The 26851-nt window shown below is 40.8% G+C and overlaps 1 protein-coding gene across 1 annotated transcript in view; it reads left to right on the top strand.

The window, feature by feature from the left end:
* LOC311528189 (von Willebrand factor D and EGF domain-containing protein-like) overlaps positions 1 to 26851 on the top strand; it is a 284287-nt gene that overhangs the window by 187894 nt on the left and 69542 nt on the right. The window contains 5 exon segments of the mRNA XM_084642898.1: positions 10944 to 11194; positions 12907 to 13126; positions 19575 to 19712; positions 22205 to 22357; positions 24256 to 24408. Of these exon segments, the coding sequence (XP_084499024.1) occupies positions 10944 to 11194; positions 12907 to 13126; positions 19575 to 19712; positions 22205 to 22357; positions 24256 to 24408 (915 nt within the window).

The following is a 26851-nucleotide window of genomic DNA, read 5'->3' as shown; positions in this document are numbered from 1 at the left end:
CTTAGCTGAGGTGGCAGCTGAAATGCCTAAAGAACACATGAACAAGTATGAACTGTTTAAATCCAAGGCGAGAGTCAGAATGGGGATAACACCCGAGCAGTCTCGTCGGAGGTTCAGAGCCCTAAGGTGGAAACCAGACATGTCATTTACCCGACATGCCTACCACATTGTAAAACATTGGGATGCCTGGATATCAGGAGCAAGTGTTGAATCTCCAGTAAACTTGCCCTTCCTAATGCAAATGGAACAATTCTTAGAGGGTGTTCCTGAGGAAATAGAAAGATACATCCTAGATGGGAAACCCAAAACTGTAATTGAGGCAGGAGAGATTGGAGCCAGATGGGTGGAGGTGGCAGAGAAGAAGAAAACTGGTCGCAGTTGGAGCGGAGACCAGAAGGGACCACCCCAGACCACACCCTATTACCGGGGGCCGCCCAAAGCCCCACCTACCTCCCAAAGAACCCTCCAGACCCCTTATCGTCCCACCACCCCGTTCTCCAGCAACCCACCTCGCCCCGGTGACCCGTCAGCTGGACGATGTTTTAAATGTAACGAGCTGGGGCATGTAAAGGCCAACTGCCCCAAGAACCCCAACAGGTTACAGTTCATTGCACCGGAATCACACCAGAGGTCCACAGGCCCAGATACCTCCCAGATACCCTTGGAGCGGAGGGAAACTGTGAGTGTGGGTGGGAAGAAGGTCACCGCGTGGAGGGACACCGGAGCACAAGTGTCAGCTATCCATGCTTCCTTAGTGGACCCCAATTTAATCAACCCAGAGATCCAAGTGACGATTCAACCCTTCAAGTCCAACTCTTTCAATTTGCCTACAGCCAAGTTGCCTGTCCAGTACAAGGGCTGGTCAGGAATGTGGACTTTTGCAGTCTATGATGATTATCCCATCCCCATGCTGTTGGGGGAAGACTTGGCCAATCATGTGAAGCAGGCCAAGAGGGTGGGAATGGTCACCCGCAACCAGGCTAAACAAGCCGTGAGGCCTAGCTCTGTTCCGGAAACTTCTATCAGGACCCAGTCAGAGGTGATGGACCTGGACCCCAGGCCAATGTCTGCAACAGCAGTAGTGGATCCAGTCCCAGAGACCCAGACGGAACCAGTCCCAGAACCGGAACCAGCCGAACAACCAACACCAGACCCCGTGTCAGCACTGAATCCAGTACTTGCAACCTCAACACCAGAGGGCCCCACCGAACCTGAACTGGCAGCAGCCGATAACCCTACACAAGAGGCTCAGCCGGAGCCTGAATCCCAACATAGTACACCAGCGGAGAGTGGTTCACAGTCAACAGAAACCGCTCCATCCCCTATATCGCTTCCAGAGGGACCAAGCCTAGGTCCACAATCCCATGAGGAACTGATGTCTCCAGCATCAAGGGAACAGTTCCAGACCGAACAGGAAGCAGATGAAAGCCTCCAGAGAGCTTGGACGGCGGCACGGAGCAACCCACCGCCTCTCAGCTCTTCTAATCGATCCAGGTTTGTTGTAGAAAGAGGACTTTTATACAAGGAAACTCATTCTGGGGGACACCAGGAAGACTGGCATCCTCAGAGACAGTTGGTAGTTCCAACTAAATACCGGGCCAAGCTCTTGAGCTTAGCCCATGATCACCCTAGTGGCCATGCTGGGGTGAACAGGACCAAAGACCGTTTGGGGGGGTCATTCCACTGGGAGGGAATGGGCAAGGATGTTTCTACCTATGTCCAGTCTTGTGAGGTGTGCCAAAGAGTGGGAAAACCCCAAGACCAGGTCAAAGCTCCTCTCCAGCCACTCCCCATCATTGAAGTTCCATTTCAGCGAGTAGCTGTGGATATTCTGGGTCCTTTTCCGAAAAAGACACCCAGAGGAAAGCAGTACATACTGACTTTCATGGATTTTGCCACCCGATGGCCGGAAGCAGTAGCTCTAAGCAACACCAGGGCTAAAAGTGTGTGCCAGGCACTAGCAGACATTTTTGCCAGGGTAGGTTGGCCCTCCGACATCCTCACAGATGCAGGGACTAATTTCCTGGCAGGAACTATGAAAAACCTTTGGGAAGCTCATGGGGTAAATCACTTGGTTGCCACTTCTTACCATCATCAAACAAATGGCATGGTGGAGAAGTTTAATGGAACTTTGGGGGCCATGATACGTAAATTCGTAAATGAGCACTCCAATGATTGGGACCTAGTATTGCAGCAGTTGCTCTTTGCCTACAGAGCTGTACCACGTCCCAGTTTAGGGTTTTCCCCATTTGAACTTGTATATGGCCGTGAGGTTAAGGGGCCATTGCAGTTGGTGAAGCAGCAATGGGAGGGATTTACACCTTCTCCAGGAACTAACATTCTGGACTTTGTAACCAACCTACAAAACACCCTCCGAACCTCTTTAGCCCTTGCTAGAGAAAACTTACAGGATGCTCAAAAAGAGCAAAAAGCCTGGTATGATAAACATGCCAGAGAGCGTTCCTTCAAAGTAGGAGACCAGGTCATGGTCTTAAAGGCACTCCAGGCCCATAAAATGGAAGCATCGTGGGAAGGGCCATTCGTGGTCCAGGAGCGCCTGGGAGCTGTTAATTATCTCATAGCATTCCCCACCTACAACCAAAAGCCTAAGGTGTATCATATTAATTCTCTAAAGCCCTTTTATTCCAGAGAATTAAAGGTTTGTCAGTTTACAGCCCAGGGAGGAGACGACGCTGAGTGGCCTGAAGGTGTCTACTACGAAGGGAAATGTGCTGGTGGTGTGGAAGAGGTGAACCTCTCCATGACCCTTGGGCGTATGCAGCGACAGCAGATCCAGGAGCTGTGCACTAGCTACGCGCCAACGTTCTCAGCCACCCCAGGACTGACTGAACGGGCATACCACTCCATTGACACAGGTAATGCTCACCCAATTAGGGTCCAACCTTACCGGGTGTCTCCTCAAGCTAAAACTGCTATAGAACGGGAGATCCAGGATATGTTACAGATGGGTGTAATCCGCCCCTCTGAAAGTGCATGGGCATCTCCAGTGGTTCTAGTTCCCAAACCAGATGGGGAAATACGTTTTTGCGTGGACTACCGTAAGCTAAATGCTGTAACTCGCCCAGACAACTATCCAATGCCACGCACTGATGAACTATTAGAGAAACTGGGAAGGGCCCAGTTCATCTCTACCTTGGACTTAACCAAGGGGTACTGGCAGGTACCGCTAGATGAATCTGCCAAGGAAAGGTCAGCCTTCATCACACATCTCGGGCTGTATGAATTTAATGTACTCCCTTTCGGGCTGCGAAATGCACCCGCCACTTTCCAAAGACTTGTAGATGGTCTCCTAGCGGGATTAGGAGAATATGCAGTCGCCTACCTTGACGATGTGGCCATATTTTCGGATTCCTGGGCAGACCACCTGGAACATCTACAAAAAGTCCTTGAGCGCATAAGGGAGGCAGGACTAACTGTTAAGGCTAAGAAGTGTCAAATAGGCCTAAACAGAGTGACTTACCTTGGACACCAGGTGGGTCAAGGAACTATCAGCCCCCTACAGGCCAAAGTGGATGCTATCCAAAAGTGGCCTGTCCCAAAGTCAAAGAAACAGGTCAATCCTTCTTAGGCTTGGCCGGTTATTACAGACGATTTGTACCGCACTACAGCCAAATCGCTGCCCCACTGACAGACCTAACCAAAAAGAAACAGCCAAATGCTGTTCAGTGGACCGGAAAGTGTCAGAAGGCCTTTAACAAGCTTAAAGCGACACTCATGTCTGACCCTGTACTAAGGGCCCCAGACTTTGACAAACCGTTCCTAGTAACCACAGATGCATCCGAGCGTGGTGTGGGAGCAGTTTTAATGCAGAAAGGACCTGATCAAGAATTCCACCCTGTAGTGTTTCTCAGCAAAAAACTGTCTGAGAGGGAAAGCAACTGGTCAGTCACTGAAAAAGAATGTTATGCCATTGTCTACGCTCTGGAAAAGCTACGCCCATATGTTTGGGGACGGCGTTTCCACCTGCAAACCGACCATGCTGCACTAAAGTGGCTTCACACCGTCAAAGAAACTAACAAAAAACTTCTTCGGTGGAGTTTAGCTCTCCAAGATTTTGATTTCGACATCCAACACATCTCAGGAGCTTCTAACAAAGTGGCTGATGCACTCTCCCGTGAAAGTTTCCCAGAATCAACTGGTTAAAATCGTCCTTGAGATGTGGAAAATATTGTTAGTCTTTATGTACTTGGTAGTATATTTAGAGATGCATGTGTCTTATTAACTCTGTTTTCCTAGAGCTCCAGGAAGAAATCCCAGCCAGTGTTTCACCCTAGCTGAGATTTGGGGGGCGTGTCATAAATATAAAGGGAAGGGTAAACCCCTTTGAAATCCCTCCTGGCCAGGGGAAAGCTCCTCTCACCTGTAAAGGGTTAAGAAGCTAAAGGTAACCTCGCTGGCACCTGACCAAAATGACCAATGAGGAGACAAGATACTTTCAAAAGCTGGGAGGAGGGAGAGAAACAAAGGGTCTGTGTCTGTCTGTAGTCGTCTTGGCCGGGGACAGAACAGGAATGGAGTCTTAGAACTTTTAGTAAGTAATCTAGCTAGGTATGTGTTAGATTATGATTTCTTTAAATGGCTGAGAAAAGAATTGTGCTGAATAGAATAACTATTTCTGTCTGTGTATCTTTTTTGTAACTTAAGGTTTTGCCTAGAGGGGTTCTCTATGTTTTTGAATCTAATTACCCTGTAAGATATATATACCATCTTGATTTTACAGGGGGGATTTCTTTATTTCTATTTACTTCTATTTTTTATTAAAAGTCTTTGTAAAACACTGAATGCTTTTTTCATTGTTCTCAGATCCAAGGGTTTGGGTTTGTGGTCACCTATGCAAATTGGTGAGGCTTTTTATCCAACATTTCCCAGGAAAGGGGGGGGTGCAAGTGTTGGGAGGATTGTTCATTGTTCTTAAGATCCAAGGGTCTGGGTCTGTAGTCACCTAGGCAAATTGGTGAGGCTTTTTACCAAACCTTGTCCAGGAAGTGGGGTGCAAGGTTTTGGGAAGTATTTTGGGGGGAAGGACGCGTCCAAACAGCTCTTCCCCAGTAACCAGTATTAGTTTGGTGGTGGTAGCGGCCATTCCAAGGATAACGGGGGTAATATTTGTTACCTTGGGGAAGTTTTGACCTAAGCTGGTAAAGATAAGCTTAGGAGGTTTTTCATGCAGGTCCCCACATCTGTACCCTAGAGTTCAGAGTGGGGGAGGAACCTTGACACTTCCTCTTGTAACTCTCCATCCAATTAACACCTTTTGTGTTTATCTGCAACTGCATACCCATTGAGCATGCCATTGATTGCTTCTGGCATAACCTTTATGGGCTTAGTTGTTTTGAGTGTTTGTGACATAAAAGATAAATGAATAATAGATAGAAGCTTTCAGCAGTTATGCCATGACAGTCTGCTGGACAAGCAACTTAGGTTTGATAGCACAGCAAAGACAAATGGAGAATCCTATTTAAATAATTGCATAATGTAAGACATGCTTTGGAAAGCAAAGGCTGAAAAATTGATACTCAAGAATAAAAGGATAGTGCTGATTCTGCTCCACATGCTGTTTACCAAAATTTATTGCAAAGATGCATCCAGTTCTTATGAGAGATATAGATTTAAAATACCAGACTATGAAATGAAATTAATCTTCATATATATTGGAGGGTTACTCAAAGCTAAACATACCTATGAATGAATTCCATTATGACATGATTCTTTTAAACATAAAAAAATGTAAACTTGTACTGGTGTTTAAAAGAGAGAAAGGATGGGTTTGAGTTTAAAACACTGAACTAGGACTCTGGAGGTCAGGTCAAATGCCCAGCTTTGCTACAGACTTGCTGTGTTACCTCAGGCAAGTGAATTAACTTCTCTATGTCTCAGTATACAATTTTTATAGTTGGGATAATAATTCCTTTCTCCCACCCTTTGTCTTATCTATTTCAATTGTAAGATCTTAGGGGTAGGGTCTGTCTCTTATTTTGTGTTTGTACAGTGCCTAGCTACAAGGGGCTTTAATTTTGATTAAGGCATCTAGTCACTACTGAAGTACAATAATAATGTATATGAGATCAAATTGTGATACCTTTAATCGTGTTGACAAGCACCTTATTCCTCAAGATACCCATTGAAATCCATGGAACTACTCAAGGAGCAAGGTAGTACTGAAGTCATGAGTTAATGGTATCAGAAACGGTTCAATGGGCTGGTTGTTTAATTTACAATACTTTTTCTCAAAGTTGCCTGTTCAATTCATTTGTCATTCATCAATTTGGCAATTAGATTACTTAAATTTAAAATATGAATTACATATGCTGTAAGTATACACATATATTTGTATGTAGTTATAATTTTTCTTGTCTTCAATGCCTATAATACACCCCTGGAAACAAACAAGTTTCAAATTCAAATACAGTTAACTAGTATGCAAAGAAATCATCTTTAATCACACATTCACAGATGTATACAAGGCATGTAGACATAGAGATTTATTGTATACTTCAATATGCAATTTTTCTTACAATAGATAAAAATATTAAAAATCCCTGAAAATAATTAAACCTCAGAAATCAAGGTGATATTTGACTGATGAAGTGAAGGGACAGTATCCTCTTCAGAACTCTGAAATGCTATTGCATTCATTTTGTTGTAACTGATCTTTCCTCTTCCAGGTAAAGAGGATTTGTTTCAATTTATTTCCTTTGTGCTCCTTATAAGGTAGATCCAACCACGTGGGCAATATTCACTCATCCCTTGAAAAAAGTTTGCATTTGCAAATCACAGCATCAGGCTTACAAGAGCTTGCAGCGTTGCTTTCTGAATTTGTTACTTTAAACCTCTTACTATAATATCCTGTCCTGCATGTTTTCACAAGTAATACGAATGTGTTGTCATTTTCTGATTTCTACATTCTCAGTCTAGCAGTGTGTGTAATTCCACGGACAAGTAAATGGTCAAAAGGTAAGGGAGGTGTCATTTGACACATAAAAATATATGTATAGAATTATAATTTCAGTGATGTCATCCTCTGTGGTGTGGTGGGAGGGACTCACTGCATCCCCCCAGTTCCAGGTCCTACGGTTGATGGAAATTTTGATAATACAGTGTCATCAGAAACAGATCAACTTGGGTGTCATTTAAAGCCCTTTCTCCCAGGAGCAGATGGTATGAAACATAACAAACACAGAACAATTATGTAGATATATATTCAAGAAAATGTGTAAAATATAATTTAAAAATTGTTTTTTAACAGTCATGTCAAAATGCAGCCCTCACAAAATTAAACTGTGAGCCTTGATCGAGAAGTGTGCCATCAGTTAATGCTCAGAACATGATACCTGATCATTTTTTAGTGTTTCAGATTACTGTATATGGAAGGAGAGCTTCAAAGTGATTTGCCATCATCAGCAAAAGAGAATTGGTTCAGTGGTAAAGATGATCAGCTTTGTTTATTATGCCAAAAGAATTATAATGAGGCACTGGTTAAGACATCAGCAACCAGCCAGAAATTTCTGGAATCCATCCACAAACGGTATGCACATAGTTACCTGACATACATTACACAACTTAATTAGTTACAATCCCAAAGTAATTTATCACAGAATTTTTGTTTTTACTTTGGTCTTGATCATTTTTAGGCATCAATGGGGAGATGAAATGTAATGACTAGGAACTGAATCTTTGGAGAATGTGACCACAGAGGACCTGGTTACACACAACTCTCAGTGGCACTTTACATGCTATAAGAAGTACACCCATAAACTGAATCTGGCAAGATTGGAGAGGAAAACAGCAAGCACCAGGAAACATTTGAAGACGATGGGACAAGTGTCAGTTGTGGGCAAAACTCACTTTATACTAGGTCCCATGGTGTGCATTTTGGGAAGACATCTACATCTTCTGCAGTAAGCCAGAAGCCTGAAGGCACCCATTAAGCACAGTTTCAACATGTGAGACAGATGAGAATCTGTATGAAGCTGTCACTTGTAGTGAGACAACCCTAGAACTCCATCAAATTTTGAATGAATCATTAACTGTAGCTGGATGACTTTCTCAGTAGTAACCAAGCAGCATTTTAGGTGCTGTTTAATGCCAAGAAAGGGCAATTTTAAAGCTACAAAATGAGATTACTCACACGGGCAACACATTTGTATATGACAGAACTGAGCTTATTAATATGATGAAAGCAGTCTTCTGTGATGAGATAGCTAAATATGTCAGATGAATGGATATCTTGGGTAATGAATTAACGAAGCCTCCAAAACCCAAATAATTATCCAAGACTCCATCAATCTATGGGCACCAATCAAGAAGAACAGACTTAAACTGGGCTCTAGTGCAAAGAAGAAAGTCAGACTGAAGGTGTCAGGGACTATTACAGAGCTAATCACAGATAGGTCATTGTTTGTTTTTCGTGTCCAGATCTCAGCATGATGTTGTTCTACATGAGACTTGGGAGAATATGAGTTTTCGGTGGTTGCATGATTGATGTTCAAATATGACAGAACAATGCACATAACAGACAAAAAGCAAACTAATGGATATCTCACATGATCTTCCTAAGCCAGTGTCTACTGACAACATGATGGGTACTTTATGTCAGCAGAGGCCTTTCAGCATGGATGGTATGCCTGAGTACAAGCTCTCAACAAACTAGAAACTGTTAACGCCTGCTGAGATTTGGCTGAATACTTCATTAGGATGCCACAGAGAAAATACTGGACCGATGACATAGTCCACCTCGTGTTTGACATGCAGGCAGAGGAATCAATTAAAAATACTCCATGGTATTTTACCTGTCCAGTACAAAAATCATTGGCTCATCAAACATATCCAATGTCACATTGAAGAAACTACTCTCTCATACTCACAGGAAGGTCGAGTTAACTGCACACCTTGCAGGAATTGCTCAAAGAATTTCATTGTTGCGTGGCATAAGGAAGCTGCTGCCTTGCACTTTTCCTTGAAGTTTCTTCATAGTTCCCATGAGGAGGCTGACACTAAAATTATCTTGCCATCAGTGCCAGAGAGAGTGGTGCTACTAAACTCTGGATTTTTTGCACAAGTCACAGATGTTCTAGTGCTCTCTGTGAGATGCTCCCAAGACTTCAGCTTTTGTGCCTGCTGCTGGGGAGCAGAACCTTTTATATACCTCAGGGATGTGTTCCTATCACTCGGATCATTAAAAGCTACCACACTGCCAGGTTTCCACACCCTTTCAGGGAATGACCACTACCAGAAGGTTGGTTGGAAAGACTAAATTGTCTTACTGGAAGGCAGTTGATTCAGCCTCCAAGGTCTCTTTCCTCACTCTGAAGGTGCACAGAATGGCTGAGACAGTTCCTGATGAGGTCATAAATGAACCGTAGGCATTTATATGCCAAAGCTTACCATTTGAAGACCAGCATTCCAACACTTGCAGAGCAATGTTAGTGGATGTTTTCCAAGAAGTAGACAGACAGCAAAAAATTGCCATGATGGGGGATGCATTTATACCTGCTATCAAGAGAGCAAATTATCAAGCAGGGGAGAGGCTCTGGAATGATCAAGCACATCCAAAACTACCCTTCCCTATCGAGCACAGATGGGTCTCGGAGGACGGACTGATCACACCTGTTATGTGTGAAATACCGTGCACTCCCGAATCAATCCTTCAGCTAATCAAACGCTCCTGTGCAAAGACCAGGTACTCATGACCCTGCAAATGTTTGGCCAGCTGCCTGCCTTGTACAAAGATGTGTACATCTGGCTGAGACAAGGATCAGCATGATGTGTCTAGCTATGATGCCCTAAACTCAGATGACACTGCTGATGACTTTGATGAATAAATGTTTTCAGTCCTGCATGTCAAGGCTAACTTCCCTAGGATTACCAAAGATCAATGTCTTTTTAATGTAAGCAGTGCATCTCTGTGTTAAAATATAATTAAATAAACATTGATTTTTAAACATTGTCTTGAATATATGTCTACATAATTGTTCTGGATATGTCATATTTGCCACTATGTTTGTAGGAGAAAGGGCTTACGAATGATACCCAACTCGACCCATTTCCAATGACACTGTATTATTAAAATTTCCACAAACTGGAGGATCTACAACTGGAAGCCCCGGGGGGTAATGAGTCCCCTCCTCACCATGCCACAGAGGATGACACCATTTTTATGAATCAAATAACACCTCCCTTACCTTTCTATCACTAACTTGCCCACAGAATGAGATTTTACTACTTTGAACTCCCAGACTAGGTTATAGTGCTGAGCTTCACTCCAATAGTCACTAAAGCTCAACAACCTCACTAATCCACATACTTTATAACACACACATTAAACACACACAAATCCCACTTATTAGTATCAATGTATGGCTGATTGCTTCAGGGAGCTCTCATATTCCTAAGACTTCATTATATATATTACCAAATATACAAGTGCTATTATTAGCAGCAACTGGATGTTCCAGCCAAGATTTGTGCCCCATTGTGATAAGTCCTGTCCGATGCATAGTTAGAAACAGGGGGATCACATTATAAATAGAGCTGCATGAGCCATACATACAGAAACAGCTGGCTGAAGTTTCAGTACTTTCAGGTCTTTGCCCCTATTAGAATTACAGTTTCCACTTCAGGTAAGAGATGGGGAAAGGGAAGCAGTGGACGGGTATAATTTCATATTGGGACTGCTCCCATATGTCCGACGAATCACAAAAATGATGAAGGTTCCATATGAGTGATGAACCAGTTAGAATGGAGGAGGTTGTGCTTTCTGATGGAGTACAGCACTTTGTTATCTCTGACACCTACTTTACTCTTATCATCAGCTTTAGTTCACTTAGTCTATTTACCACATTACTTAAAAAAATCTGCCCTGTGAATATTTAAATTGCAGAAGTCTGAATGTACATAATCGTTGTCTCGTTTCTGCTTTTTAGACAATCTACCTCCTGTGTTCCAAGTCCCTTCCAGCCAGCTGCTGACGTTTATTGGTGAGAATTTTGTTTACCAGTTAATAGCAGTGGATCCTGAAGGGTCGGCAGTGCTATTCATCTTAGAGGCTGGGCCACAGGATGCCACGCTGTCTCCTGCTGGCCTTCTTATCTGGAAAGTCGATTTGGAAGAACCGCAGATCTTTGAATTCTCTGTGTCAGATGAATGCAATGCACAAAGCAGATACTCTGTTGAGGTAGGAGGGGAACGTTAAGAAAAAAAAACTGTTTATCATGCTATTGGTTTAGTGCAGTTTCCATTATGGCTAATAATTTGTTACTGTCTTAAAAACTGAGACTTCAGCTATTTCTTAGTAAGTGCATATAATCCAGTATGGCAGTAATGATCAATTAATCAAATAAATATCTCTGAGAGCATAGAACCAATATATACATTGAACAGGAGCAGGTTCTATTGATTGCTATTTGAAAGAACACTCTTGCACAGCCTCTTAATAGTTCATTAATTGGCTTTAACATTCACAGTCTGCATTTGGATCTTTGAAAAAAGCACGTAACATAAAAGACCAAGTTTTAGCTCTAAAGGGGAGATTATAACTCATTCTCAATTATATCTTTAGAGGGTACCTTGCTCTTATGTCATTACTCCACTTTTGGTTTCTCGTACATTGTTTTGTCTTTATTGTAAGGTGCTACATTAATCCTGTGATAGCATGAGCTAATGAGATGAATGAGGTGGGGTGCAGACTCTTAATATTAGAGCAGTTTTGCTAATAATGGATAATTGTTGGAGATGCTAATGAGACTCAGATGCCTAACAAAGTTTTAGCCAAAATAATCATCTGTAGAGTTCTTAAAGAAATGGGGAAACTATAACTTAGTTATTAGAGGGGTAGCCGTGTTAGTCTGGATCTGTAAAAGCAGCAAAGAGTCCTGTGGCACCTTATAGACTAACAGATGTATTGGTTGTTACTGTGATGGGTGTATTAGAAATGTATAGCTAGATTTTATAGAGAGAATGTTTCTTTATTAAAATTCTTTGAAATCTTGTCTTTGCAAGTACACAGCATAACTGCACTTGAAGCTGTTCTCTTTACTTGGAATAGAGACTATCTAGGGAATGCATGCCTGCAAAGACATTTGTTAAAGAATTAGTGGTTAACACTAAAGGCAGGCAAGCAGTTTAAAAGATTATTTATTTCTTCATTCAAAACTAAGGAACTAAGGAATTCTGCCCTCAGATACTCAATAACAATTGCTATTGTAGCCAACAGGAATTTTGTTTGCATATTTGAGGTTAGACTGTGCCCCTAAATGATGGAAGCTAAAATCCAGCTTTCAATAGTATAAATAAAAAGCCTTCACTGTGAGACTAGCTCTATGCAAATAGTACATTGGTTAGAAGGAAGTTTTTATTAGTAATGGATGGTAAACAGATTTCAAAAAAAATTTGCATCCCAAATTGGGATGAAAGTCAAAATCTCAAAAATTTTCACTCATTTACAAAACAACAAACATCAAAATATCTTGTTATATTCATTTCTATACGTTTTATGTTCATTACAGCCTTTCCTTCTTTTTAAGCTTGTTTTATTATAAATTAAGTCAAATTCCTAGATGCAAAGTTGTTTTTAATGAAAAATGTCATTAAATGCTTTAAAAATGTCAAAATTGGACATTGACAATTTTGACATTTTTTGCAATGTTTTTTTCAAGTCAAAAAATTCATCAAAACCAGTGCTTTCCAGCAAACAGTTTAGATTTCAACAAATCAGCATTTTTCATCAAAAGAAGTGTTGTTGACATGTTCCTGACAACTCTACTTTTTATAATAATGTATCATGAGTTTGCATTTCAAGTCAAACCTTAAAAGGTAGCTAGATGCACCTTTCCTCTGTGATTATTCAATAGGAGAAACATATTTATGACTCCCTTTTGCCTTCTCCAGGTTTTAGTGAAGCCTTGCAGCTGCATGAATGGTGGATCATGTGTTACCAATATTAACTTCCCTCCAGGAATTGGTGAATATCTCTGCATATGCCCCAGTGGATTTGATGGGAACTTTTGCCAGGAAAATATAAATGACTGCAAACCAAACTCATGTGGGAGTGGCATTTGCATGAACAGTGTAGATAGCTACATTTGTAAATGTCCAGCTGGTTTAAAAGGTAACACATCACTGCTTCTAACTCCTATTTGATCTGATAAGTTGTGGGGTTTTCAAACGCAGTGTAGGATGTCCACAAACATCTGTCAAGTGGGCTGCATGAATCCTCTCTCTGCTGCCATCACTCCCTTTCTTAGCTTAAGGCTTGTGGACAGCCATTGGTTGTCGGTGCTGAGGGAATCAAGCAACCGAAAGCCCCAGCCCATTGAAATCAGATTGGAGCCTGTGGTGTTATGAACTGTTCTGACCTCAGTTCATCTCCTTCTAACTCCCACTCCGTCATCCAAGCAAGAGAGCTGGGAAGCCCAGAACAGGCAGGTGGTCATCTTTATGGGCTTCTGGGGCTGCACTAAGCTGAACCAAGGAGCATTGTCAATGCTGTCCGAGAAGGAGCAGAAAGGGGGCAGAACTGAAAATGGGTAATAGAAAGGCGACTGGAAAGGAGATGACTGATGTTGGGAGAGAGGGAAGAAGAGCTGAAAAGGGCATGAGAGAGATTAAGAGGTTTATTGTTGTAGCAGAACCACACTACCCTACCTGAAGCTTCATTAGTCATCGGGCCTTCGTCAGGCGTAACACCTCTGGGGTTCCCAGACATCTTGCTCGCACAGTGTACTCTTCTCTGCCTGGCTAGCCATCTCTTCTGACCCCCATGTAGGACATACAGAGCCATTGTCTCACCTCTTCCTGGTCACCTTTTTGGGTATCTGCTGCTGCAGACGGTGATAAACAAGCGGCAATGCACATTCATGACAGCACAAGCACTGCAACTGTGGATGGCTCTCATGCAGATGGCATAAAGGAGAAAGACGTATTTGACCTTTCATTTACCAGGAGCAAGAGACTGTGGGGGCAGGGTGAGACTTGAAAGCACATGAGGGAAGGAATGAGAGAATGCAATGCAGGGACAGACACAGATGGGAAGCTGCAGGAAATGCAATGAAAGGAAAGAATGAGGTAAAAGACTGAAACATGGAAAGAGATAGTATAAGCATCAAACAAACAGTGTAGGCTAAAGGACAGACATAGCTGAACCTCCTACAAAGGATTTAGGCCTTTGGTTTTGATTTGCAGTGAATAGTTCAATCACTTGTACAAGTGAGCAGGTAGATGCAGGAGGAATTTCCATCTCTAGCTGTTATAAAGCAGATCTTCACCTGGTATAAATTGTTACAGTTTGATTAAAGCCAACAAAGTACACAGATCTACACCCGCTGTGAACCAGGCCTGGTGACTCTTTATGATCCTATGATCTCTTTTTCTGTTTTAAGTGGTTTTGCTGTTACAGTAATTTTGGGCATGGGCATAATTCTACACTCTTTGAGAGGATACTTAAAAAAACCCTGGACTGTTTGCTGACAAACCAAAGTGGTCTCAGAGGAGTATTTACAATACAAAATAGTACGTGTACCAAATTGCTAAAATTACTTATCTCAGATGATATGCCTCTGTCATTTTCATTTTAAGGTATAAGTTAGAGAAAGATAAAACTCAGCCAGCCAGCTACAAACATAACTTCCTGTTGCTCATAAAAAGATTCAAGTCAGTTGCTTACTCTGGCTAATTGGAAATATTGAGATGTTGTTGAAAAACTAGAGTGTGAAAGCACATGAGAAACCTTACAAAGAGATTAAACAAAATGGACAGTACACATTGTGTTGGGAATGCACTTTACAGAAGTTCTTATTGTTTTGATATTTTGCGTGTCATAGCAGGAACTTTCTTCAAGAATGTTAATATAAGGTGCAAGCCAATTTCAAGAATAGAAAAAGAACTAGAGAAATGTGAAAAAATTGAATTTAAATGTTTGCACCAGATAAGAAACCTTGTTGAATGAAGTCACTTATTTATTGGTAGAATAACTACAACACCACAGTGGCAGCAAAAGCTTCCTCCAATATGGCTCACCCCTGTTCTCACCAAGTCTTCAAATACTTATTCCTTTGCATCACCCCTGATGCTACTAATATGGTAGCCATTTATAGCTCTGGAACAATACCACTCAGGTGCCTCTGTGTTTCACAAAGTCTGCTGAATCAGCCATCAAAGAGTAACAACTTTCAGTTGCTGTCAAACCATGCCAGATTAAAATCTGTTGTCTAGTGATGAAAGGTCATTACCATTCTTGAGCGTGTGTCTCCTGGAACTAAACCACGTGTCAATGTGGATACTCACAAGTTCCGTACTGAAAGTTACACTCCACTTTCAAAAATTGAAACAATCAAGTTCAGACATAAAACACACCCTAATAAAATAGTAGTGGCTGCTGTACACTAGAAAACTGCTGCCCTAGTGTTGGAAAGGTGACTAAAAGTGGGGTCAGAATGCCCAAATGCACAGTAGGCCCATGGAAAAACCTGACTTCAGTTTAGGAGGGAGGAATATCCATTTTCAGCCAAAGCCAGCCAACAGATTTTACTAAACCCGTCTGAAAACCGAAGAACAGTCATGCAAACCCACACCCTCTCTTTCAGCAATTCCCTCACTGCTCCTGCTTGTTTTCTTCTAAGCAACTGACAACTGTAAAGTTGCAGCAGGAATGAAGAAAGATATTTCTTACTGAGACATGACAACTTATATTTTTGAGGCTAAAAAACAGCCTAGGATTCCCTTTGCTGGCACACAAAGAAAGCACACACATATTCATGCTATAACCCAGGATCTTCTTTCTCAGCTTCCTTCGTAGCAAACTATGCACTAGCAAATAAGATCCTGGGGGGCATCTCAGCCCCCTTCCGCCTCCCTCCCCACCCCTCCACCCATGCTGTTAAAGCTCTGTCAAAGCACTTCACCAGGCTACATACATTGTACAAACTCCAGTGTTTTAGTTGGAAACTGGCATTCTCACTGCAAGTTCTGGAGTAGGGAACAGGGAGGGGGAAGTAATATGCCAACTACTTAAATAAAATAAATGGGATTGCAAAAGAGTGGGGGCTAAAATGGCGGGGGCAATCCAATAGGCAAGTCAGCAATACTGTATATTGATCAGTATTAGGTTACGCCTCCTCTAATATCTTCATTAATGTTCAAGAAGATGGAGTAAATGACATGTTAATGAAATTCACCAATGACCCAAAATGTAGAAGGATACATGAACAGCAGTGCGGAGTGAGAAAGGGCTTAGAGAAAGTTAAAAACATGGGCAGAAAGTAAATTAAATGAGACGTGGAAAAATGCAAGCCAATGTATTCGGGGACAGCAAATTCAGATAGTAAGTGAGAGAAAGAAATCTTGAAAAAAACCTGCTATGTGAGACTGAGTATGGAAAAGAAATTTAGAAAGGGAAAGTGTAGGATGAATATCTAAAATATACCCTAACAGTGAAGCTGATTGGAATCTTCTATTTGGCTGGAGAATATAGTCTCCCAAGGAGAGTGTGAGAAACCTCATTACTAGGGACTTTTAAAACTGGGTTTGATAAAACATTCAGAAACATAGTATAGGGAACAATTCTTCACTGGGCCCAGGGAAATGGATTAATTGACTGTGGGCCTGATTCTGATTTCATTTGCACCGGCATTAATCAGGACTAACTCTAGTGAAGTCAATGAGCCTGATTCTCCACTGAGTTGCACCAGTTTTATCCTGCTGCACTCATTCATGTGGAGAGTCAGACCCATTGGTGTTATATTAGTATATGAGAATAAAGACCTATGAGTCCATGTGAACCAGCTTGTCTTCATAAGCAGCTTGCTGCTTAAAAATCCTTATGGGATATTTTCAGTATGATTTAAAGAACACTTTGCTTCTACTTATATTTTGTTGGGACAATGGATAAACAGCAGATTGAAGAATAGCTAACACTTAATAATATGTTATTACCATGACTATAAAGCCATGGATGTATGATTCATGTCTGTTGAAGGACACACCAGGCTTCACTAATCACATTTTTTTCTTGGACATTTATATTCAATATACATTATTTTTGCTGTATTTTCCTGACCAAAAAATACTTAAAAAAACAAACAAACAAGCAAACAAACAAACAAAGCAACAACAAAATAAAGAAATAATTGAGTAAAACAGAAATACATCTCAATGTTTTAATAGCAGGTGAAAAATTATAAGCCAGTGAGGCTTAAAACCAGCTGGGAGGTAGATGATTTTACTTCAGGGCAGGTTCTGTGACAACAATATAAGCTCATCCTGGATGTTGTGTTTATGTCTCAATTCCCTAGAAAGCCATCAATAATCTAATGAGAAGGCAATGCTATCATGCTCAAGTGACAACACCATTTTAGCAACAAATCTTTACAAAGGATAGTGAACAGGTAGTAGAAGCAAAATGTTAACTCTTTTGAGAGTTTCCCAAATGCCACTTCTAGAGAAGAAACTTACTAAATACAGGATGCATTAAGTAGCTGTGATCCAAGTGAATTATATCCCTGCATTCCTGAGCGTGACATCAGAGTCTCAGGGCTTGTCTACACTACCACTTAAATCAATGCAATTTACATCGCTCAGGGTGTGAAAAAGCCACTCCCCTGAGTGATGCAAGTTACGTCAACTTAAAGTGGTGTCCACACTGTGCTATGTCAGTGGGAAATGCTCTCCAGCCAACATAGCTTCCGCCTCTCATTGAGATGGAGTAATTATGCGAATGGGAGAGCGCTCTCCCATCAGCATAGCGTGTCTTCACTAGATGCGCTACAGCGGCACAGCTGCATTGGTGCAGCTGTGCCAATGTAGTGCAGTAGCGTAGACTAGCCTTCAGTGAGTGTGGAAGTGAGAATGGGAATAGACATGGGCAGGAGCTTCTGAAAAGTCTGAGGAAAGTGCCTTCTATCTACCTCAATTCACATCACAAATATTAATTCATTTCCCTTCAACATGAATATTGTCCTCTCTCTACTGATGACAAAACCAAAAAACCTCAATATCCACTGACTGGGAATAGAACCCAGGTATCTAGAATCCAACCTCAAGTGCAGTAACTTAATTACAAAACCACCATGGATCCATCTATGAAATGAATAGTCCCTTAATTATTTTTAGAAGCCTTTTCTAATTTTATACTATTTCTCCAGTAATGGAACAAACTTTAGTTTCTCTTACACTACATAATACTCCCAGAATCCCTCAGTGATATTATAGCCCTATAATTCAAAATGGTCGGTTACTTATTCTTCAGTATATTTAATAGGATCACACTCAAGAGTTTGGTCCTGCATCCCTCAGTGGGTCATTTCTCCATAAATACAAGGAGAAGGATATTTCCCTTCTCAGAGTTTCGTTGTTTTTTCTCTCTCAAGAGATGAGGGAGCACGGTTTGCACAACAACAGCAGCACTTTCAGCCTCCACATCTGTCGAGGGACCCATTTGAGGCCAGCATAATCTGTCCAGAGTCCTTGTTGCTATTATTTGTATTGTAGCCCTGCCCAGAGGCACCAATCAGAATTGAGGCCCAACTGTTCTAGTGACCCTACACACACAGTAATACACAGTCCCTGTCCCAAACACCTTTCAGTGATACCACTTCTTCTGCTTCCCCACCACGCCTAGGCCATGATATGCTACAAACTTTCTGGATACTCCACCTGAACCTTAGCTACCTTGTCCATATGCCCCTGAGATGGTCAGGTGCTATTTTAAGCCCAATGCCATTACCAGTGATATTAACATATCATCTTTACGTTATTATTAAAGTAAAATACATTTTTAAAGTCTGATTCAACTTTTCATTTACATTGTTTGCCTTTTGCAATTTTCTCAACACAGATTACTCAGGATCACTTTATTTATTGGATGGTCAGTTTCACTAGATGGTCAGTTTCCTTTTTAGGTTCCCCTGAACTGGTCCAGTGCTGTAAATTTGGGGATGTAAAGACTGCAGAGAATGCAAGACGCACACTCTATTTGAGTTTTACAGTCGTTTATTATTTTAGAACACTTAAACTCTGCCCCAAATTTGCTTTGAGCGTGTCCCTTTAAATTACATTATAAGAACAGAGCATGAAAATTTCCAAAAACCATCTGGTTGTTTTGTAAGATTTGTTCCAAGCAAACCCTATTGGCTTGACAAGCAACAAGCTGTTAATAATATGGCTCAAATAGAAAACAACAGCACAATACATCAGAACATGGCTCTCAACATGCTAAAGTCCAAATGGTGACACTGAATTTTTAAATAAATGGCAAAGATCTCAGATAAATGATATAAAAAGAAAAAAAGAAAAAGCAGAGACGAAAGCTTCAAATGAAGCTTCATTTTCTTAAAATGTCTAAAGTTTTCCACGCAGTTTCAAGTTCAACAGTTCTGATGCAAAAAACTGACAGTAATAATAAACAGTGAGATAACAGCAGATTTAAGTGAGACTGGGGAATTTGGCTCTAAAATGAGTGATGTACCCTGTAATGAGTTTTCAAGAGTCTACCTGAACATTTCAGCTGAGGAATAAACACAGATCCTTCCTTCTTATTAACCTCTCCTTTGTTTTTGCCACAGGGCTTACTTGTCAGGAAGATGTGAACGAATGTGAAGAGAATCTTTGCTTTCCTGGAGTGTCTTGCATAAACACCTTTGGATCTTATATATGTGGAACTTGCCCCAGTGGAATGGAGGGGGATGGTAAATCTTGCAGATGTAAGTGTTTTGCATGATTTACTTATATAGACAGACAAAAATTAGGGTCCAATTCTGTTTACACTGAAGTTAATGGGAGTCTTGCCACTCACTTTAATGGGAGTAAGGTCAGGCCTTTAAATACACAGATCAGGCTACTATTATATTACCAATTTGACTATTCTCATATTGGGCTCTGTTAGCTGTGGGTTTTTCTGGTGTTTGAAATCTTTGTTTTAATGCACAGCCCTACAGCATATCCATGATTACACAGACAGTACTTGGAAAATAATCTGCCTATCTATTGCCATGGCGTTTGGTCCCTGGATCTGAGTATGTGTGGTTCCCTCCCCGCTCCTCTAGCCTACTCCACAACGGTTTCCTCCATTGAAGCCATATTGGGATGAATGCAGAGCCACCTCTATGGTGCACATCGGTTGTGGAGTCATCTGTAAAAGATTGCTCTGTCCCCATACTAAGGGATAGTGTGGAGCCAGGGCCGGCTCCAGGCACCAGCGTTCCAAGCACGTGCCTGGGGCGGCAATCTTAAAGGACTGGCAGTCCGTGCATCGTTAGGGCGGCATGGGTTTTTTCACCGTGGCGGCATTTTGGCGTCAGCTTGTATCTTCACAGTTCCGTGGTGGAAATTCGGCGGCAGCTCCCTTCTTCAGGCAGCAACTCGGCGCGCTGCTTGTGGCGGCAAAAAGTGTAGAGCTGGCCCTGTGTGGAGCTTAAGTGGAGAGAAGGCACTTGTGCAAGCCCTTTGCACATAAGTGAATTTCACTTGTATGTCTGCTGAGTGTTTGCATACTGGATGCTATCTTCAGCTGTGCTGCTGGATTTATGCTTGGCACAACTGGAAAGGTACAGAGGAAGGCAAAGGTGGCTCTATGTTCCTGGGAGCAGCCGGGAGCTACACCAGCCCCAATTAAAGCAGCCTTGAACCAGCTAGAACATTCTCCTACAGACAATTAAGCCCTCTGTGGACCAGTGGAGTACACTGGGCTTCACTGCCTCCTCCAGCACTGGAAAGCCACAGCTCCCAGCTGGGCATACAGCTGGGACAAGGAGAGGTTTTATAGAAACGCAGGATTACCCCATGTTGAGAAATCCTCATCAGCCTCCTTGGAGAGGCTTAAGGTCATTTTGTGCAGCTCCAGTAGTTCAAAGGGACCGTCCCAGGTGCAAAGAATCTGATCTACTCTGTCCCTTTACTTTTTTCATTTGTGCATTGTGGCAGGGCACTGCTGGGGAAGCCTCAATCAGCTCTTGCCACTCCAGCCCCAATAAAAAAAATATTTTTTGGGGGGAAATAAATCAACAATTGAAATTCGTTTGTAAGTGTTTCCAAAAATTTCAAGCAGTACAAGACAGACTTGCCAAGACACCTACTCTTTCTTTTGTTGATTATGAAAGAAAGCTGCTGGGTATTTCTATACACGTCTATAATAGAGGAATGTTGAAATCAATGAGCTGTATTGTCAGGCCTATTGACTCTTCCTTCAGTGAAATTTACACTTTTCTCGGACATAAATGTTTGCTATACATTATTACTCCATCAATTTGAGTAATTCCAATGCTGCCGCTGTGTCTGCTTTTTTTTGTTGCGTTTTTGGTGTTAATTTGATTAATTGTGTGAGGGGGAAGAGATTACATTAAAAAACAAACCTTTTTCAGTTTACATTAAAAAACCTTGGAACAAAAAAATAGGTATTCATTTGCATTCTCATTCAGTTCTTCCAGTCATGTGACAATTTTAAAGAATCAGAGTCACTTTCCTCTAGCACAGAGCAAGGAGCTTTATTGGAAAACATATTATCTCTGTCTCTGCTTCACTGTAGAGTCTCTGCCTAGAACTTCACATAGCTCTTCCAGGCTTCCATCTATAGATTGAGCACACACACACTTCCCCGATCAAGCTAGCTAATATGAATCCAGATGGACTTTACTGTCCCTAACTCATTCAGGTAGTTTCCCTAATGTGTTCAGGAAATTAATATTTTTAAAAGTCTCTAATGATCAGTCCTTTCATTTTACATCTCTGTGCACGGTGTACAGGAGTATCCAATGTGCGCAGCTGTAAAATCAGCCCACAGACTTTTACTACATAGCTTGCAGCTGTCCTCGTTTTCATATAGAAGTATGGGGCAGAGAGATTATAGATCCCAGCATTCAATCTAGATCTGAAAAGCCAGGCCACATTACACATCGGAACTTGTGGACCCCTTAACAGCTACATCTCTATGACCACTATGCATATTGGGTGTTTTTCTCATTTAAGCAAAGTTTGGGTAATTTGGGCTTAGTATATATTTTCTTATAATTTTTGTACTGAAGTCCTGATGACTTTCAGCAGCTGACTCATCTGCTTTGCTTGCATTTGTTTTATGGTTGGCTTCTAGGATAAACAAAGGGGGGTTACTTGATTTGCTGTTACTGTTGGTTTTTATCATCAGTCACAGCTAAGCTCTAACACCTTGCTACCCTGACCTCCATATGCTTTCCTATCACAGATGAGGCCACTGCTGACATTACAGAAGATTTCATTACTGATAATAATAATGCCAAAGGTGAATTGAACAAGATAGAGGGTGAATGGCCAATGCAACCCTTAGAGGCAAAGAAAGCTCCTGCAATTAAGAGTGTTAACGGTAGTGACACACATGGTAAGTATGTAAAGTTATGCTATGCCATGACATTTCTTTTCAGATTTGCAGTTTATGTACCAAGACTTCATACATTTTACATCCTTATAATCACAAATAATTGTTTCCAGCACATCACAATAAGACAGAGCCAAATGCAAAAAACAGAGAACACAGAAATGTTGCATTATTACTAGAAAATGTGACATAGGTACGGGAACTATTAGTGTGGATAAGATTCATGGTGGATCTTTCAGTTTGGTGGCCAAACCAAAACACACTAAATATAAAAATAAAAATTGTTTTGGGTCAAGCAAAACATTTTGTTCAACCCAAAACAATTTTTCACCCTTTTTTAGTTTAACTTAGCTCTCAGAGTTTTCTTTTTTCTATTTTTTTTAAGAAATCTAGCTAAATTTCACAATGAAATGTTGTTTCAATATGTAAAGTTGAAATGTTTTATTTTAAAAACATCAAAACACTTAGACTTAAAAAAAAATTCCTGAGAAAACCATTCACCAAATTCAACCCAAGTTTGGGAATAGTTTTGGTTGACTCAAAACTGTATTATACAGTGAATAAACTATTCATCCAGAAAACTTTCTCCAGCTCTGGATGGGTTAGCACTGAAATCTCTATTCATGCCTATCGGAGGGACTCCACTTTTGCTGGCATAAAAAAATAGACAAAGGCACTGACGTCTAATAGGAAGTTATCCTAGTCATGGGCTGCCAGGAGTCTTCTCCTGGAGTCCATGTCCAGCCCCAGAGTTATGCAGGAGCTTCAGTCATGCAAGAAATATGGACTCAAAGCATATATTAAGAATCTATTGTGGATTTTTTTTGCCACAGCCTATAATTGGAGGGGGAACATACATCTCCCAAAATCTTTGTTCCTTCAGCAGACATAATGCCGCCAGGAGCAGCAAACGTACACTACAATGGACACTGCTCCACCCTTAACATGGGGAATCCTTCACTCCCCTTATGCTGGCATGAGCCTGCAGTTTGGTCCGCACCATTTTGGGACTTATAGTACACTCAAGAAGCAGAAAGATGAGGTCTGTGACTGGCTGTTGTTCAGGGGTTCATGTGGGAGAACTGTTTTTTGTGTCCTCTTACCCTTTTGTGTAGTTGTACAGTGGTAGCCACTATCCAAAGTAAGTCTACACATTGCATTAAAACCACATAAATCCATAAATATTTCAGTTTACTTTGTACTAGTTCTTTTGCAACCAATGTGCAGAATTAACACTGAAAATATTTGAGTGTCATAATCTAGAGCCCACTGAAGACAGTTTAAAAAGAAATACAACCACCATTCAGACTTTATACATCCTTTGTTATCTCTGTTTTAGGCCAGATAACTACATATTGCCAGGTAACCTCTACTATTATTTAACTCTGTACAAAATTAAATGAATTTAAAGAGTCTTGTGTCACATAACGGACTTTCCTGGACAATTTCTATATCAGAACCATATGCAGAACTCTACAATATATTTCTAAAGGTAATGTATTACCTTTGCCAAAATATGGTTTGCCAAATAGATTCCAATGATTTTTTAAAATATGGGATATCTGAATAATGCAGTTTCTTACCCTGTTAATCTTTCACTTATGCTGAAAATTACAATTTCTATTCTGTCCATGATAAACGCCAAGCAACTCTGAGTAATAAACTTTAAAACACATAATTAGAGGACTAATAAATCTTGCTTTAATAAGAAACAGATGTTCTGATACATTGTGCCTTCAGGACATTCTTATGTTTGGCATAAGATTTGGGAAACATTTGATGTTAATTATATTTTAAAAGAATAAAAGTAGTGTAAAGCCTTGGCTGGGCTTATATAGTCACTGTTTCACTTTTAATAAAGATTTAATTTAATAAAGAAAAGTTCTTGGATACTCTTTTAGGTGTCAGAGCTCCTGAACGACCTGCCAATAGGCCATGCTTCCCTGGGGTCTTATGTGTTGATCGTAAACCTCCTGATATTGGGTACATTTGTGGTCGGTGTCCATCAGGCTTTTTTGGAAATGGACGAATCTGTACACAAACTCCTAGACCAGGTACTTTTTGGGGTTTTAAAAATGTTTTTTGAGGTAAGGTTATGAGAAAATGTAAGCTGTGGTGGTGTAATACTATGATATACCATATTTCTTTTTTATGTATAATGCTCAATCAGTCAAAACTTTTGAACAATAATTGGCAGAGTAGCTAGAAAAGTCTCACAGCCAGAAATATTTGACTCTTTCTGAGTGGAGATAACCCAGACTCAGCAGGCTGTCTACAACAGTAACAGTTTTGTGGTGAAGGACTTCATGGGTGCCATGGTAAAGAAGAATCACCCCACCTTTATTTCTAACACAGGGCCGCAAGCATAAAATTTGTGCTATTATCAGTCAGAACAGCACGATTTGTGCCAATAGCACCCTACCCTCCTTCTTACCTGCTTCATTGGTTACAAGACATGCATATGTCAAGGTGACCTGTAAGGGAGGAGGTAAGCAAGGAGGCATGTATCAATAGCCGGGGTCAAAAGATAATTAAAATGTCCAAACAATCTTTCAGTGTGTGTTCCATAAGCTGAACAGTTTTCTTCCTTGCAGCTTTCTGAAACTCAGTTGTTCTTGGAGGGTGGGTCATTTGAAGAGGTTTTCTGCTGTGATGGAAGCAAAGATGGACCCTAACCTAAAACAGGAGGAAACAATAGTGCATGTGACCTCGCAAGGGGTTCAACCCACCAACCATCCATCATTAGATCTTGCTTTCTAATCTTAATGAAATTTACAAAATCCTCTCTAATCTCTAAGAACAGTGAGGATACTTTTTCTTTTCGTATTGCTTCCTGCCCAGAATGTGTTTAAAGAAGTCATGTTTCATTGAGGATCTTTTTAAATTGCGTTAAGTCTTCAAATTGGACTCTCCTGATTTTCAAGCTACCCTTCAAGCCTCATTCTGGAAAACCACGTTTCTGTTACAAATCAATGAGCATGTCTTGTGTGATATTTTAGTGAACATTGTCAAGAAGGAAGCAAATTTGCCAATTAGTGTAGGCGTCATCCAACCACTTTGAACTGCATATTGATTTTAGCCAGTTTTCTGAATTTACAGGTAACAAGAACAAAACCAAACATCTTTCCTCTTTTCTAGCAATGACTATGTAAGTATGGCAGTATGTTACTAAGTTTGTCAGAGTCACAAAGTCAGGTATTGATTGTTCTATAACTTGATGAGGCCCTGAATGCAGATGAGCAAAAAAATAAATAATTGTGCATATAAATAAACTAACCTTTGCATTGTTGCACAGAAGTTCACCTTGCTGTGCTAATGAAATGTTAGGATACATAGTCTATGCCCTTAAGGTCATTCAAATGCCATTGCATAGGACATACATTCTACAGTCTAGGTATTGAATTGATATTGGTACAAAATATTGATAGGGTAAATCAGATACGCTTCTTGCATTGTACTTATAGAATTACTAATTGAAGAAGTTGTGTGTCTTCTAAAATGAACACTTATCGAGGAGGTACAGTTTATTATGATTCATGCATGCAATTCACAGCTCCAAGGAAGATTAATTCTAAAACTAAAACGCTTCTTTTAAAAGCAATTTTTATGTCAGAGATTGAATAAACCTGGGGGGAAAAACCTTTAGGATTCTGTGGTAAATAGCCTGAGTATTTTTTTTTTGGATGGGGGGGAAAGGGTTGCAAGATGATTCCTTGGATATGTCCAAACTTTAAACTGGCCCGTTTTATGTAAACCATTTGTGAGAGAGTCTTTACTTCTCTCCTCAGCCTCCTGCTCCAGAATAGGAGCCCACTTGCTTGTTCCTTTCCATTTTAGCAGTCAGAATATCTTTTAAAATGTTGACCTACAGTTCTAGCCTTTTTCATTGCAAATGCGCGTGCCTGAAGTAGGCATTTATGTCAAAGTGGCCTGATTTTTCAAAGATTGTGCTACTCAACTCCCATTGAATTCCATCAGAGCTGTGAGTGCTCAATCATTTGTTCATAATTCCAGGGATTTCACAGAGTTGTGTGTATTTCTCGTGCGCACTGGAGAAGGGTAAATATGTTTGCCTTTGCAGACCACATGAACCACTACTTCATTCCTTTGTGTTTTTGTTGTATCATTTATCTAGATTTTATTGTCAACCCAAGTGCCCTTGTATAGCTCTACAAACATGTATATTTCAAGGTAAGAAGAAAGCAGTTTGCTTTAGTATATAGGAGAAAAAAGGAAATAGCTACAGCAGCTCAGCTGAGGATAACAGACATCAAACAATTAGTTTGTATTTGTGTCTTAATTTATATCCGGAATGCAAAGCTTAACTTTCTTGCGCAAATGCTCTGTGATTTAAGCAGATGTACCATATAGTACTTGATGTTTAAAAGATACAAAAGCTTTCAATTACATTTATGTACATTTATGGATTATGATTATTATGAAATCCCCATTTGAATAACAGCTTCTCTTCCTTGTAACTATTGCTGTCATTCATTC

Source organism: Lepidochelys olivacea (genome assembly GCF_965140295.1).
Source record: "Lepidochelys olivacea isolate rLepOli2 genome assembly, chromosome: 11".
Classification (NCBI taxonomy): Eukaryota; Metazoa; Chordata; order Testudines; family Cheloniidae; genus Lepidochelys; species Lepidochelys olivacea.
This window is presented reverse-complemented; position numbering and strand designations above follow the sequence as displayed.